General features: G+C 58.0%; 1 protein-coding gene across 9 annotated transcripts in view; it reads right to left on the reverse strand.

Moving 5' to 3' along the window:
* BAIAP2 (BAR/IMD domain containing adaptor protein 2) overlaps nt 1-15,402 on the reverse strand; it is a 44,737-nt gene that overhangs the window by 12,257 nt on the left and 17,078 nt on the right. For 7 of the 9 annotated variants that reach the window (XM_074921755.1, XM_074921752.1, XM_074921750.1 and 4 more), the window contains exons 4-6: nt 10,580-10,641; nt 10,204-10,275; nt 9,726-9,863 (exon numbers count right to left, since the gene is read on the reverse strand). In XM_074921755.1, the coding sequence (XP_074777856.1) occupies nt 9,726-9,863; nt 10,204-10,275; nt 10,580-10,641 (272 nt within the window). Of the gene's footprint in view, nt 1-4,621; nt 4,707-9,725; nt 9,864-10,203; nt 10,276-10,579; nt 10,642-15,402 lie in introns of those variants that run through there. The other 2 variants (XM_074921756.1, XM_074921753.1) reach the window with 2 other exon arrangements.

Here is a 15,402-nt window from a genome sequence, read left to right on the forward strand (position 1 = left end):
CGGGGCTGGGCTCAGGCCGAGCCGTGTGCTGCAGACGTGGCACATGGGAGGGCTTCGGAGCAACGCCCAGGACCGCAGCGCTGCTGCTTGCCCGCACCATCGGCATCCCTGAGCACGAGGGCACGAGGTGGCCCCAGCCCGGCCACTTTCTCCTCCCTCAATCCTCCCGGGATGCCCCCAACTCCTCTGCAAGGAGCGTCCACCCTTGATGTGGCAGCGGGCGAGCTGCTGCCAGGCCTCTAAGAGCAGCATCTCCCACCCGCTGCCGTCCTGCCCTGCAACACTCCTCACCCCCGGCTCTTCCCTGCCACGGCAGCGCCACACCGAAAAGCCACAACCAGCCACACAGCCCAGGCTCTGCTAAACCTGTTTCAGAAGGTCCGAGCTTCCCTGAGAAGGGAATTAAACTGGAAATTCAGGGCCCAAAGCAGCTTTCCTTCTTCCTTCATGTTTAACAGTTATTTTTAGCATGTTACAATATTTATTATTCCATAAAATGGAACAAACCTCAACAAAAGCAGTAAGATTAAGTGACGTCCCAGACTTCAAAAGGAGGCTTATTTCAGAGCTGGGGCTTCTGCTGCTCCCACCCTGCTCGGAGCATCCTCCCTGGAGAGCAAACCCTGCACGGAGCCTGTGCCAGACCCAGCGGGTTTTGGGTCTCCCCACAGGCGCCAACGTGGGTTGGGGAAAAGGGGTACAGCGAGAAACGGGTAAAAATCCAGTTTGCAATCATCAACCCTGTTTCAAGAAGAATTTTCTTTCTCCCAAACAACAAAATCCAGGGCAAACACCTGTGTTTAGGAACAGAACTAAATGAAGGTAAATTGATCTGACACCCCTGGGCGCAGAAGCAGAAATAATGGGGGTATTTGCATCACCCCCAAGGGAAGCTGCAGGGCGAGCTGAGCCGGGGGCTGGTGGGGGTATAGGGAAGGACACTGGGAAAGCCAGCAGGTAGCCAGGCTGTGCTGGAGGCACCGGGGCCAGCATGGCACAGCGAGGAGGCGGCAGCAGCCCCGGGCATGTGCCAGGCGGCCGTGGGAGGACGCGCTCCCCGGAGTGGGCTCAGCATCGCTCCCGGAGCGCGCTCGGGACAGAGGCGCTGCCGGCAGCTCGCCGCCTCCTCCTGGGTATTATTAGCCCCGGGAACAGCACAGGGACAAAGCCCAGAGGCGTCGGCCCGGCAGCGGTGATGGGAGCGGGAGGGAAGGATGCCCCACGCCCACCCAGGGTCCGCTGCCCCGCACCACAGGCGCCTCCCAAAAAGCTTCCTTCCCCTCTCTCCCGAGGGAAGCAGCAGGACGATGCTCCCCCTCGGGCAGAGCCCCGCTTCTGGAAGGAAACACAAAACCTTGACGGCACCTGAAATAGCAGAAGCGCGGGAACAAGTGCGGACCCCAACACCCTAAACTCATCCTGTTTAATTTCCAAACTGGGCCACCAAGAACGAGACGGTGCGGAGTGAAACGAGCCCCCCGCCGGCTCCTTGGGTTCGGTGGCACACGGACCATCCCGCCACGATTCAGGTTTCCCCAGGTCAGACACGAGCAAGGCTCAGCCCTAGTCCCCACCACACCGTACGCCGCAACACGGGGAATAATTCTTTAGCACAGCAGTGTCAGGTTCCTCATTTTAATCATGATTTAAATACGCAGGTTAAAGCCTTATTTACATCCCTGATTTCAATCTTGTTTTGCCAGTATACTTTTAATTATTTCGCTAAAGAAAGGCTTGTCTTCATGGCTGCAGCCAGTTAGAACATGTCGATTTGCAAGTAGAGAGCCTATGCTCTAAATTTAGTGTTCTCAGCGCTTTATATACTTTATGTAAATATGCCTGATGTGCCATTGATTTATTCCGAGCCTTGATTTTTACACGTTATTACAAAATGGTGAGCAACACTTCTTGTTCGCTAGATAGTTTTCATTTTGGATTTACTCAAAATGACAATGGGCTTTCAAATAACGCGTAGAAAGACAATTTAAACAAAAACCTTGTTAAATATGCCAGATGCACAGGGAAAAAAAAAAAAAGGAACACAAAGTACGATGCAAGATCTCACGACCGTACGCCAAGGAGAAGCGCTGTCTTTATTCAGGAGAGGTGCTTCACCTGCAGCCAGGTGCCCGTCGGGCTCACGGCTGCTGCTCACATCTCCTTTCCCTGGGGATGGGGGGGTCCTGCAGCCATCCTGCATTTTGAGCCCCAGCCAAATGCATTTCTCAGCTTGGCACAACTTGACAAGGGGTGTAAGGGCCGGGGAAGGCGCCTCCCTGCCGGCCCCGGCGTGCTCGGGCTCTGCGGCTCGGCAGCATCCAGAGACCTCACCGACAAGCACGTACTGCTCGAGTGCTGCATTTTAAATTCAGACCCTGCTTTAGGCTGTCAGCTGCACATTCAGATTTCAAGCATCGTCTAAATACAATTCCCAGTTTAAAGGAGAGGAATAAAACCCTCCACATTTGTGACCTCAGCACCCAAGGGAGCAGGGACCCGGCCAGCGTGCCGGTCACGGCCATGCCAAAAGCCAGAGCACGCGCCGGAGCCACCCAACAGCTCCAGAAACCTTTTCTGGGTTTCTAGGTTGAAGAGGCCTCAAATAACTCCCCCGCCATTCCCCCCCGCCCCCCAAACACATCCACTTCCAATTCACCGGGAGCCGCTGACCTAATTAGCAATGTCAGCACGCAGCGGCGCCGGGCGCAGCCGGGCAGAAGCTTCGGTTGAAGATGCTGCTGTGGCTCAGGGGCAGAGCGAGGGCTCCTGCCTGGCCCAGGGAACAGCAATTCCGGGGAGGGGGAGCCCCGGCTGCACAGGCAGGGGTGGCTCAGCCAGGGACCCTCTGGTTCAGCCTCTCCCGGGTGCCCGATGTTGGGGGAGATGCTGGAGCAAAGCTTGGCCACGCTGGGTCCAACCAAAGCCAGGCAATCTCCATTCAGAAGCCTGACCAGGTTACCCCAACGGGTCAGACAGTAAATCAGGAACGAGAAAACATGAAAGAGGAAATAAAATGCTGCAAAGTCTCCAGCTCAAACAGCCATTGTCATCCCCAGCACAGAAAAGCCAGGGCACACAAAGGCCCTGCTGCTTATGCTAACGTCCTCCCAATGCCACTCCAGAGCTGCCAGCTAGAGGCGTGCGAAGATGAAAAAGCATCTTACAAATGTCAAAACCCGAGTTCTTTTCAAGTGCGCGCTGCCACCGGTGTAGTTAGTGCAGGTGAAACAGCAACATCACTACCAAACGCCAGGCAAGCCTTTAATAACCACCCAATCCTTACTGGAAAAAAAATTAGTTCAAACCGTTCTATCCAAGCCAAGAACGTGCAAACCAGTCAGGAACGAGCCAAGGGCAACGCTAATCACCACCACGCTGAGCACGACTGCAGAAAGAAATCGTTACAGGTCCCTATCAGCGATCGGGTGTCCCTGCCACTGCCAGGAACACGGGCTGGGCGCGGGACCCGCCGCAGGGCTGAGGGACGCGCCAGCAGGCAGAAGCTGGCACCGTTGCCTTTCGGGGTCACCTGCTAGCCATGGTGGGCACAACAAGGTGGCTTTTGAGCCCAGAAAGACAGTAAGACTGCAGGGGAGCGCGGGGTGGGCAGGCTTCTAGCCGGCATCGGGAGAGATGCAGAGCGGGGAGGGGAGCACAACTCTGTGCCAGGAGGGACGCGGCAGGAGCAGCAGCACGGAGGGAAAAGAGACCGAGGAATGGGACAGGGAGGGAGAGGACTCGGGGCTGTGGTGGATGCGGCCGGGTGAAATACTTGGAAGGAGTAAACACCAGGAGAAGGGAGGATTTATTTAGGGAACCACAAGGGAGAATAATTAGGAAGTAATGGGATAAAATAAAAAAGAAGTTAGGCTGATTAACAGAAGAGCATCTAAGCTGCTGAACAGTCTCGAGGAAGAGCAGCTGAAACCCCCCACGGCAGGCGGCCGAGCTGAGGGAAAGAGGAAGCCTGGGGATCCTCGACCCCAGTGGCTCCCAGCTTTTCCTCATTCCCAGGATTTAGTCCCTGTGTGGAAGCTGGTGGACCCTGGAGTAGCCTCAGGGGAGACACTGTCCCCCCCCATCTCCCTCCAGCCTCCACCACCGCCCGGACGGAGAGGGGGTGTCGTTCAGCCAGAGCGACGCTGTATTTGAGCCCCGGGATATCAGCTGCTCTCCGTGCAGAGCGCAGCCGGGAAGGTGACCGGAGCCTGAGGTGACCTAAACCTTTCTCGTAAAAAGACAAATAGAGCAGCAGACAAGCTCTCTCCTGCAGCTGAGAACACCCATACTCCGGTCACCACGGGACCTAAACCTCGTTTCACTGCCTGTTGCACCCCACAGAGCCACGGGACCCCACGGCACCGCAGCGGGTGGACGGTGTCTGTGCCCCTGGCACACGGGCACCCCGAAGCTCTGCACCCTCCCCGAGGGGAAGGCAGCCCCCTGCCCTGCAGAAGTACTGGCATCTCCAGCTGAGAGAGGTTTTATTTTTTAGTGGCAGCACCCGCTGTGCTGCCCACCAGCCTTCACCGCGCCAGCCCCATCGCCCCGCGGGCAGGACCCTCCCCCGGGATGCTGGGCTCCCTCTCCTCCCCCGAGCAGGGCTGGCTCCCCTCGTTACCTCGCCCGTCTCACACATCTGTTGGTCGGGGCATCAGCCTCATCCTTTCACTGTTCCTGCAAAGCTCCATCCACGCACGCATGTGGTATTACATAAAACTGCCAGAGAGCAGAACAGCAGGCAGGCGCCTTCCCCAGCCGGCTGTGCGGGGGCTTCACCATCAGCTGCTCAAAACGTTCCCCTAATGCAGGGACACCCCAGATCAACAGCTCAGTGCACAAGGTTTGGGACCAAAATGCTGGTCAGACACAGCCCTGACCTGCGCTGGCACGGAGACTGAGGGACCAGCTTTCCGGAAGAGGCACTTGAGGCATCTCGGCCCGGAGGAAAAGAAGTTTAACACTTCATTTTGCGTATTTGTAACAGCTGCTTATCGATCCGCAGAGCCCGTTTCAGGAGACCACGCTTTGTGCCAGAGCCTGTAGCTCACCCGGGGCTGAGGGGACGCTGCCAGCCAGCCACGGACCCCAGCCACGGCCACCGGCAAGAGGAGGTGGAGACTTTCCTCCTCTCGGTGCTGCCTCTTTCCTAAATTCTCCCCGGCTGCAGAGTCTGAAAAAGCCACTTCAGCGTACGGCAGATTACGGAGTAAACAAAGGCAAAACCGAACACAAGGGCCGAGCTCTCCAGTGAGGCCCCGGGCAGTAACGCCGATCGCTCAGGTCGCTGCGTCCCGAGCAGGGATCCCTCTGGGTCCCGGCCTGGCCACCACGAGGACGATGCTCAGCCCCAGACCTGATGCGTTTCACAGGAACTTCCCCTCCCTGCACCCACTGACTGCGTTCGCCGGGTTTGGACTAACTCAGCTTAAAGCACAATCAAACCTGGAGAGTTACCTGGAGCCACTGAGCTTTTACATAATCCTTCCCTATTTGACTTTCACGTAAGCCCTTGTAACCCGGTTTGTGCAAACTCCTTATCAGTTAGAGCTTCCTGACCTACACCTAAAATTATTTCTCCTGATGGGAATATCAAAATGAGGTTTCAATTACAAAAGTTTATAAACCCCTCCCGGTTATTTGGCACAGTGGTATTTAATGCTTAAAATGTTCCCACAGGAGCAGGTGTAGGTGCTGAGAGCAGAAGCACATCTGGGCAGGAGCCGAGCTCAGCCTCCGCAGCCCACCGCCCCGGCTCGGCAAAGCCCTGGCTTTGCAGGGGCTGGGAGGAGCAGGGAGCTCCCCCTGCCCCCCCGGTGTTACCATCCCGGTCACACCAAAAGCCCTTTGGCTCAGGTCAGGCCCAGCCTTTCACCACAAATAGCCAGCTCCAGCTTCGCTATTTAGGATGAATTACAGACAGCTTCATCTCAGCCCAGCGGAGAAATGCAATTGTTCGTAGCACTAATACGATTTGATAAATAGTTTGAACCAACATAACTTCATTGTTGAGCTGCTGATTCAATCAAGGTCCTCAACCTGTTGTGACCTTGATTTCATAGCTTGATCACAACCAGCGTTTAATGAAATCACAGCAATTTAGCTTCCTTGGTGATCTTCATATTGTTTTCATTCTTCTTCATAAAAGACATGAAGTGAATGGAATTGGCTTATTCTCCCGGTTTTCAACACAGGTCAAAAAAAGTCTCAGTAACTACATAACCAAGATGAGACATTTGAGGCAGTTAGCTGTCTCAGCTTTCATTCCTCGTGTATAACAAAAGCTCTGGTCTGATTCATAAGGAATAAAAAGCCAGGCTTTATTGCGACATTCAGCAGCAACAACCCACAACCACAGCATCTCTCTTGACCATGACAGACAGAGCTTGGAGATGGAAAAATCACTCCTGCAGCCTAATTGTGCTTTGAGCTGCTTTTAAGCTACGTGAGTTGTCTCTGCTGCAAACCACAAGGTGTTTTAAATCCTCAGCCATTCTAATCCTGCGACGCCCGTCCTCGTCTATTAAACTCCACAAAACCAGCACAAGAGACAGTGGCCGGGTGACGTGGGGCTCGCAGGCAGCCCCGGATCAGCGCTCTCCATGCAGAAGCCTCGTGCAAGTGTCCACAAGCATCGTGCTGCTGCCTAATCCCGAGCAGACCTCAAGCCCTGGGCTGCCAGAGCTCTCCAGCCACAAGATGACCAGCGAGGCGCAGTGCCTGCTGAATGTCAGCGTTTATTTCTGATTTATAAAAGGGGAAAATCTGAATTGAAGAGTCACTGGGGAGATGTTCGGGCTGTTTTACCGGGCTTTCTGATCAGCCTAGCAGAGCAGGGAGCCCAAGCCACGCTGGTACCTTGGCCCAGGTGAGGGCCGTCCTCTGCCACCCAAACCAGAGCCGGGAGAGCCCCAGCTCCCCTCTCTCCACGGCAGCGAGGTGATGTTAGAGAAACACATCCCGGAGCTCCCCAAGGACAGCGCTGCCTCTCCCACCGCGCTCGCCTCGCCCACCCGTCTCGCTCGCAGGCGATGACAAGATGTGGTCACTCAACAAGTGGTTGAAAAGGCAGAAAGGAGCAATTCTGCTTCCTGTAGCATTAAATATGAAGAGAGATGATGACAGAGCATCAGCCTCCTGGCTGCTGACTGCTAGAGTAGCTTAAGTGGATGAGTCTTCAGAAGAAGAGTAAGATGTCGTTGCTCTGTCGAAGGAGGTGACTGATGGAGCCCCCAGGACGTTTCCCTCGGCAGCAGCCTCCCCCATTACAAGCCATCTGCACCAGCCCTCGGGAAGAGCTGAGTCCAGCCGCCCGGTCGGGCCGCGCTCCGCTGGCACCAGCCTGAGGAAGTCTTCAGCTTCCCGCGAGCGTCACGAGGTGCCTCCAGCAGCCTCCTTGGAGGCCAACAGGGTTTTACAAGCCGGCCGCAGGCGTGGCCCTGGGCCAGCTGAACAAACCCAACAGCACGAGCAGCTCCCCGGGGTGAACGCCGCGGTTCTCTGTTTTAAGCTGGTTAAGAAAGCTTCTCGTGGAGCGAAGGCCCACAGCGTGGCACCAGCAGCTCCGCAGATGGCTCCTGGTTCACTAAGCCCAGTTTTGCTAAGCCCCACATGAGGCTCCATCCTCTGGCCGGTACCAGCAGCTCCAGGCTGGACCCACCACAGCAGCAATCCCCTCGCTCTCCCGTGGTAAGAACAGCATCAAGGGTGGCCCAAGATACCCTCTTGTTCTCTTGAAAGGAAACACCATCACTGCAGACAGCAGAGAACAGAGGGAAAACCACGCTCCTGCCTGAATTCAGCGATTTAACTTTGTATTTTGATCTAAGGGGGGAAAAAAAAGAAGCGAGCAGTTGAGCAGTCTCATAGCTCTTTAAGCTCAAAAGCCATCATAAGGCTTTTTCAGAGATAAGCGCTTCCTAAATACTTACTGCTGAAAGATTAAGGGACTGAAAGCCTGATCCTGTTTCCCTGCCCAAAGTGGCTGTGCTGACGGGACTGCCCCATCCTCGCCACATCACAGCGGGAGGATCAGACCCTCGCTCCTCTCCCAGCTGTATAAAGCCGAGCACTGGGATGGATTTTCCCCTCCTCCGACGCCGGGTGTGGGATGGGGATCCCTGCACGGCAGCAGCCCGGGGGGGGGGGTTAGGCAAAAGAGGGGTGGCTCTGGCAGCAATTCCGCTCTGTTGTCCCCGTCAGCAGCTTTCGCAGGTGGGGGATTACACAGGTTTGATCCCCGAGTTTCCCCACACGGAGCCTCAGTGCCTAACAGGGCTCTTCTTGCTCAGCAGGAATTTCGGAGTGATCCTGCTCAGGGGTGGTTTAAGGGGCTCAGCTCAAGCCCTCAGCGGGCAGGACACCCCAAATCTGCTGCACCCACCCCTTCCAGCCCTGCCCGCTCTCGGGGGCTGTGAATGAGCACGAGCCCGGTGCAACGTGCTCCAGCTCAGCACAGCACCCGCACGCCGAGCCGGGGTGGATGACTCCAGGTGCGTTTTTCTCCTTCAGTGCTTGTTCTGATTCACACCACCGAGAGAATGACTGATTCCCCAAATTTTAGCACAATTAAGAATGTCACTTCCCCAGCGCAACCTTCACAGTAACTCTCTGCTGATTAAACACCACCCTGCACACAGCCCCGGTGCGCGAGGTGCCACCGACATTTGGATCCCCCGCAGCAGACACGGGTCATTCCGACACGCGGGATCCAGAGTAACAGATCCCGGGCCCAACGCCACGCACACTCCCGTGCCTCAGACAAGACCAGGTAATTCCTGGCTTCAGGGCTCACCTCCCCCTTTTCAGGGTGCTACCGGTGCTGCAAACTGTTCAACGGCCTTAATGCGAGTAGCGGCACGAGGCCGTTGAGCCCGAGCAGGTTTGCAGATGGGTGCATCAGTTATTCGTTAAAGTTTGCCACGTTCAGCCGCGCTCCGGGCAGAGCTCGAACCAAAGGTTGCAGAATTAAGACATGAATTCCTGCTGCGAACGCATCTGTAACCCGAGTGCCCCTCGGCACGTCCCGCTCACGGCAGCACCCACCTCTTTAGCGAGATCCCGACCCCGACTCCCTCCCTGCAGGAATTCCCAACGCCCCGACCTTGAAAACACAGCCCCCCCCCCCCAGCACAAAGCATCCAGGCAGGTACTGTGAGGGACCCCAGCCCCCGGATTAGCAACCGGCGCGTGGTTGGCGCGGGGGCCCGCACCGCGATCACACCGCAGTGATTCACCGCGGCCGCCCCCGGCCCGCGCCGCCGCCCCGGCGGGCTGGGGGAAGGGGCACCCCGGCAGCAGGCACAGAAAATATTTAAGCAAAACACCATCCAGAGGGAGATGGCTCTGGCACAACAGAAATTAATGATCTTTTTGGGTTCATTCATCAAGCCAAAAAAAAAAAATAAAACAAAGGAGCGGTGGATGGGGCAGGGTTAGTCACCGCCGCTCCGCCCGGCGCAACATCTGCCGTCAGCGGAGCTCGCAGCCGCCCCCTCCGCACCGTCCTCCCCCGGGGTGGCCACGAGACCAACCCGCTCCCATCACCGCCGGCCGCCCCCTCCCTATCCACACCTCCCACACCCCACCACGCTCCCCTAATGCTGCCGTGCCCGCTCCTCTGCCGAAAACAGCAAGTTCTGCTGCGAGAGCCTGCGAGAGCCCGGCCACGCCGGCACGTGGTCCCAAGGACGAGGCGCCCGACCCACCTGGGCCCAGGGCCCTACCTGCAGCTCCTTGTCCGAGTACTTCTGGGGGTTTTTGCTGCCTTGGCTCTTCTTCCGAAGTTTCTTCAGCTCTGCCTGGCACTTGTCGAGCGAGTCCCCCTTGCTCCTTTGCTCGGTCTGGTATTTTTTCAGCGCAGCCTGGATGCAACAGGAGAAAGCTCTGAGTAGCCAAAGCTGGAGCTCACCTCGGCCACGGCTCCTGCTGCCGAGGGCAGAACGAGCAGGACCCCCCCCAGCCTTTGGGAGAAGCAGGATCGCCACGACCCAGAGAGCAAACAGGGGCTGCAATACTCTGACATCAGGGAAAATGTTCTGTGCGTGGTGATGCACATGATGGCCCCGGGGACCCACCTCACCAGCGGCACAAGTGTCCCCGAGCGGGGGCTGCGCGAGGGGGGAGCCAGGCAGCAGGAATGGGAGACACCGAGATGCCCCAACCAACGTTTGTGCTGCTGGACTACATGAGTCCATAACTCACACTCAGGTACCGGGAGTCCAGCTCCACCTTCTGCTCCAGCTGCGTCAGGAGCTCATTGTGGAAGGACTTGAGCTGCGGGCAGAAAGAAAAAAAAACAGGTTCTGTGGTGAGGGCTGGCAGACCCTGCCCGGGGAGGGGGTCTGCACAGACAGAGCAGAGGCTGACAGCAGCAAGGGACAGACGGACGCTCAGAGGGGCACCCAGCAGGGCAGAAGCAGATGCCCAAGCAGACCAGACCCTTTTCAGCTCAGCAAATGGGCTTCAGAGGGGCTGGCATCACCCAGACAAGACACGGAAAACCCTTCTGCTCGGCTGCAACACCAGCAGAACCCGGGGCCAGGCGGAGAGCCCCGCGCGCCAGGACCAGGGCACTCACCATCTCCTCCAGCTGGTTCTGGATCTGCCTGTGAACCTCTGCCATCTGGAAGAGCACGTCTCCTGCAAAGACAAGATGTGGGGAAGGGGCTTGAGGCGCTAAGCTTGGAGGGACACCCTAGGGCTGGGGCAGGTGGCACCCCCAGAGCAGGGAGAGGTCTGCAGCCAGGCCCGTGGGTGCTCCTGGAGTGCCCCTGGTGCCCATCTTCGAGGAGCTGTAGGTGGGCAGATGCTCATCTGAGACACCTGGACAAACACACATCTTGTGTAACATGAAGGGAAATGGGAACAGGCAGCAGCAGGAGCCCAGCACCCCAGGGCAGCCCTGCCCGTGACCCACAGAGCCATCGGCCACCCCAGCTCCGCCACGGCCCTGCCCACGCCAGCCCTCAGCCAGAGATGACAGGACCAAGGAAGGTCCCTCACCCCAACCTGATTCCCAGTCCGGATGCTGAAGGGAGCAGGCAGAGATGAGAGATGGGAATTTAACGGCCCTGTTGCAGCCAGGAGCTCTGCCTGGCGCTCCCCTGGGTGCGCACAGAGCCCGAAGGCACGCGCAGAGCACCAGCACCCCTCTTCCCCGGCAGCGAGGTGGCGGATAGGCCCGGCCCTGGGACTCAGTCCAGGTCACGGAGCTGCAAACAGAGTTAAGCCCCGGGTTGAGATTTGCCTCCAAACCACCGGCCCTGTCCGACCTCGGGGCTGAGCCACGCACGGGCAGCCCTGCCCTGGGCAGCGAGGGCAGAGCCGTGGCGCGGCAAACGCCGCCGGTCAGTCTCACCGGCGGCTGCCCACAGCTGAGGGATCCCAGTTCTGCTTTGGCTCTTCCTTTTTCTTTTCAAATGCAGAATGCATCAAGTCCCACACCCAGAGCGCTCTTCCTGGGAGGAAGGGCAGGGTCCTGCCTCAGCAAAAGCCCCGTCGTGGCTGGAGCCAGACACACACATGGGAGCTGCCCGAGTGTCTTTTAGAAGAGGAGCCAGTGCTACCGCTGGACTAAAAGCACCATCTCCAGATCAGAGGAAGCTTTCAGAGAGAGTTGAGCTCTGTCAGCGGTTTGTAAGGGCTGAGTTAGGAAGCTCTTACTTCCAGCACGGTGCGTTGCAGCTTCCCAGGAGGCTTCCAGCCTACACGGAGCTGCTTGAACTGGGAGCCATGAGCTGAGACACAGAGCCCAGGTTTGCTTCCACGCGGGGCTGCTCCCTCCTGTCCTGGCAGCAAACGCTGCGGTTTTGGTGTATTTAGGAGTGAAGGAAAATGTGAGTCCTCTGCAGAGGACGGGACCCTCCTGGGCTCCGGGACAACTGCATCCTCTGTACATGGAGTCAAAGCTCAGCAACAGCGGGACCGGGATGAGCCAAACCAGCGTCTCACCGGTGCAAGGGAACCACTGGGCCCTCACTCGGCACAAACAGGACAGTTTACACTGGGCCAGCCCCAGCCCACAGCTTGGTCAGCCTGGCCCCAGCACACCACGTGCCCGTGGGCCACACGCCAGCTGGGTGTCAAAACCACCGGCCGATCAGGAACAACCTGGCCCAACGTTTCTTTGCCCTTGTGGCTGGAGCAATGCGTACTTTGCACCATACACCGTGTCCCAAAACCTTCTGCAAACATCAAACCTGATCTCTTTTTTGTCCTTGGCAGGCACCAGCCCCCTCTGCCACAGGCCGAGGCAGTAACAGAACCGGCTGTGGCACCGCAGGCGCTCGGCCAGCGCCAGCTGGCACCAGGGCCACCGTCCCCCCAAGCCCCTCGCTCGGCTCCGAGACGCCGGCGATGCACAAGGCATCCCGCAGAGCCAGGAGGGGACCAGCCGGCGCGGCTGCACCCCCGCTCCTTCGCCGGGAGGAAACCCTGTGCCGAGATTTCCGCAGCCACGGAGCCGGCTGTAACTTCTCCAGCCGCTTGGCGAGTGCTGAGCGACACGGAGCAGCCCCTGGCAATCACACACGTCTGTGGTGAAGAGCTTCACGCATCAGCGGGGAGCTCCGGGCAAGGGGTCACCACCACGAGCCCGCCAGGAAATTGCTCTCCGGTTGGGCTGCAACAGCTCAATCATGGGAAGCGCACAAATTCCCACTGCAAGGAGGCAACGACGTCACGCCGTCGCTTGGCCGAGATTGCTTTTTCAAGAGCGTATCAACGCAAGGGTGCCTCGCTTATTATTTTCAAAGCTTGCACCACCCCCCCTTTCCCTGTCGCTTCCCGTTTGGCCGGGGTGGAAACCCTGGCTGGGGGCAGGGCTGGCTGAGGGCTTTCTGGCCCCCAACCCAGGGCCCAGGACACTCAGAAATAACGCCCATCTCCCCAGATCCCGCCCGGGGTACACCCAGCCCCCTGCACTGGGCCAACAGGGCTCTGCCCCCACGCAGGGAATTCGCCTGTTCCCAGCAGCCGGGGTGGTGCGCGGTGCGCCTCTCAGATACAAATCTTTTTGTTTAGACTTTCTCTTCCACCACCCCCGCCCCCTTGGCTCTTACCACGGCGAGAGGGCAGGACGTTTCAGCCCCACATCAAAGCGAGCAGCGGTGCGGAGCTTCTCCCACCCAGCGTCCCTGCTCAAGCTGCTCCGCACCCCAGCCCAGGTGAGGGGACGCTGCTGTCGTCCCCCCCCCAGTGCCCCCCAGCTTGCGGTGGCCTTGCCAGCAGCACGGCACAGCCACTCCAATGCCAAGAGCTTCCTCTGGTGCATCTCCCCGGGCCGGGACAGCCCAACCCGCTCCGAAGGAACCGGTTCCAGGCTTCCCATGGCTACCACCATCGCTGGGAGCCCACGTGGGGCGGATTTAGTTCAAATCCCCTAAATAGCAGCTGCGGCGCGGTGTGAATTCACACAGAGCACCCCTGACACCCCGACACCTCCACGCCACGAGCTGCTTCACCACCGCAAAAAGAAAGCTACAGACCCTGTTAGACATTAACAGACATTTCACCCTGAAACCGCCAGTGTGGCAGCAGGGAAGAAGTTAAACTGTGACTAAGAGATAGCACGGTAGTGGGAAAGCTGAAATATTTCAAACTCTGGCTCAGAAGAGGATCCATTGTGCTGACGGTGGATTCCGCAAGGCGTTAGCAGAGCTCGGCAGGGCCCGGAGCACAGCACACGCCCCGGCCACCCACGCCACGGGCTTTTGCATCACCGGCCAGTGGTATTTGTAAGTTAAACACGGTTAATTATCGCTGCGCAGCAGGGCAGAGAACAGGGCAAGAGCTTGGGTGACAGTGTAAACTGTGTATACGGAGCGCGAGCACCACGCCAGCCGCGCGGCCAGAACGCACATCCTATAGGTCAAGAAACCCAAGGTCAAGTGCCTCACCTAAGCCCAGAGGCAAAAATAAAGACCAGGGGAGGGCAGGACTGCAGAGCAAGGGCTTCACCTGCCCGTGCCGGGCTCGCACACTTTTCCGCAGGCTGTAAAGCGCAAACAGGCGAGGAGGAGTTACTATTTACGTCTGCGTGACTCACAGTATCGCTCTGGGAGAACTGCAGGGGCTATTGTGGGCCCTTCCCTACCACACCCAGCCAGGAACAGGCAAACAGGTTGTTCCACATCCCTCCCATTGCTATCGGCACCGCAAGCCCCACGCAAGGAGCCAGCTGCCCCTCCAGAAGGCAGAGCAGTAGGAAACCATCTCACAGGGTTTTGCCTTTGAGTTTCCAGAGCCGAAGGATTTAATTTTCCTTCCCCTCTCGAGCTAGATACGAGCTATTTTTAATAAAAATACCAAACAATGCATCAGCGAAAGAGCCAAACTGCTCCGAGCCAGAACATGCTGATTCTTGTGCAGGGGCTGAAGCAGCCCAGCCTGTCCTGCAAGGGCAGCGGGGGCTGGTGGCCAGCGGCCATGGGACCGGCTCCGTGGCTTTGCTGGTCCCCACTTTGCCAGGGCCACCAGCACCAGCTTGGCAACAGGGCTGCTTTGACGAGGAAACAGCACTGCCTCCTCGCCAGCATCGCTCCTTGCTCCTGGAAGACGGCGGGTGCAGCACCGTTGGCATCGCTCTCCGTCACAGCCACTTGCTCTGGAGCTTCGTATCCCAAATAAAGAGCAGAAAGGGTGAGACAAGGAGGCCGAGGGCTCGGCTCTTCCACTGCTGGACATTGTGCTGGGCTTCTCCCTGTTGCTTTTTGTTAAGAGAGACCAGGAAAGGCAACGGTGCCTTCATGGGAAGTAACCAAGCTGGCAGAGAGGGAATATTAGCTCATTAATGAGAAAAAGCAACAGACAGTAACAGGGCAAATTGTTCGAGCTCCTGAAGCCTAAGAGGGGGAAAAAAAAAAATCTGCTTTTCAATGGCGGATTAAATGCTATTAGAGGAATCCTTTGAAGCCAAGCAAGCACCCAAAGCCAGGGAGGGGATGTGCCCACACCAGCACGTTGTCAGGGCAGGTGGAGGTGCAAAAGCACCAGGGGGGGGGTGTGCCTGGAGGTCCCTGCACCAGGCCCTGCTGACACAGGCACCCCTGCTCCTCCCGGGCTTCGCTGCTGGACAGGAGAGCTCCACCGGCCGGGGGGTTTTTGTGGGGGGAGTGGGGTGGAGAGCATCAGCCTTGTGCACATTGTGACCAAAGCACTGCTTCAGGGTGACATCATCTCAGCCCAGCGGTTACCAGTTCCCCTTCCAGCACTGCCCAGTTTCACACCTTCCATTTCCCACCAGCTGCTGCTCTGACCATCATCCCCAGCGGCCCCCCCGCTCCCCGCGTCACGGCTCCGGCACATCCCGCGGCCGCTTCCCCCCATCCCGCCACGTGCTCGAGATCCCATCAAGCCAGATTGAAGGCAGAAGCACGCTACTTAAAGTGAAGCTTCTGCAAT

The sequence above is a fragment of the Athene noctua genome, chromosome 18 (genome assembly GCF_965140245.1).
Source record: "Athene noctua chromosome 18, bAthNoc1.hap1.1, whole genome shotgun sequence".
Lineage (NCBI taxonomy): Eukaryota > Metazoa > Chordata > Aves > Strigiformes > Strigidae > Athene > Athene noctua.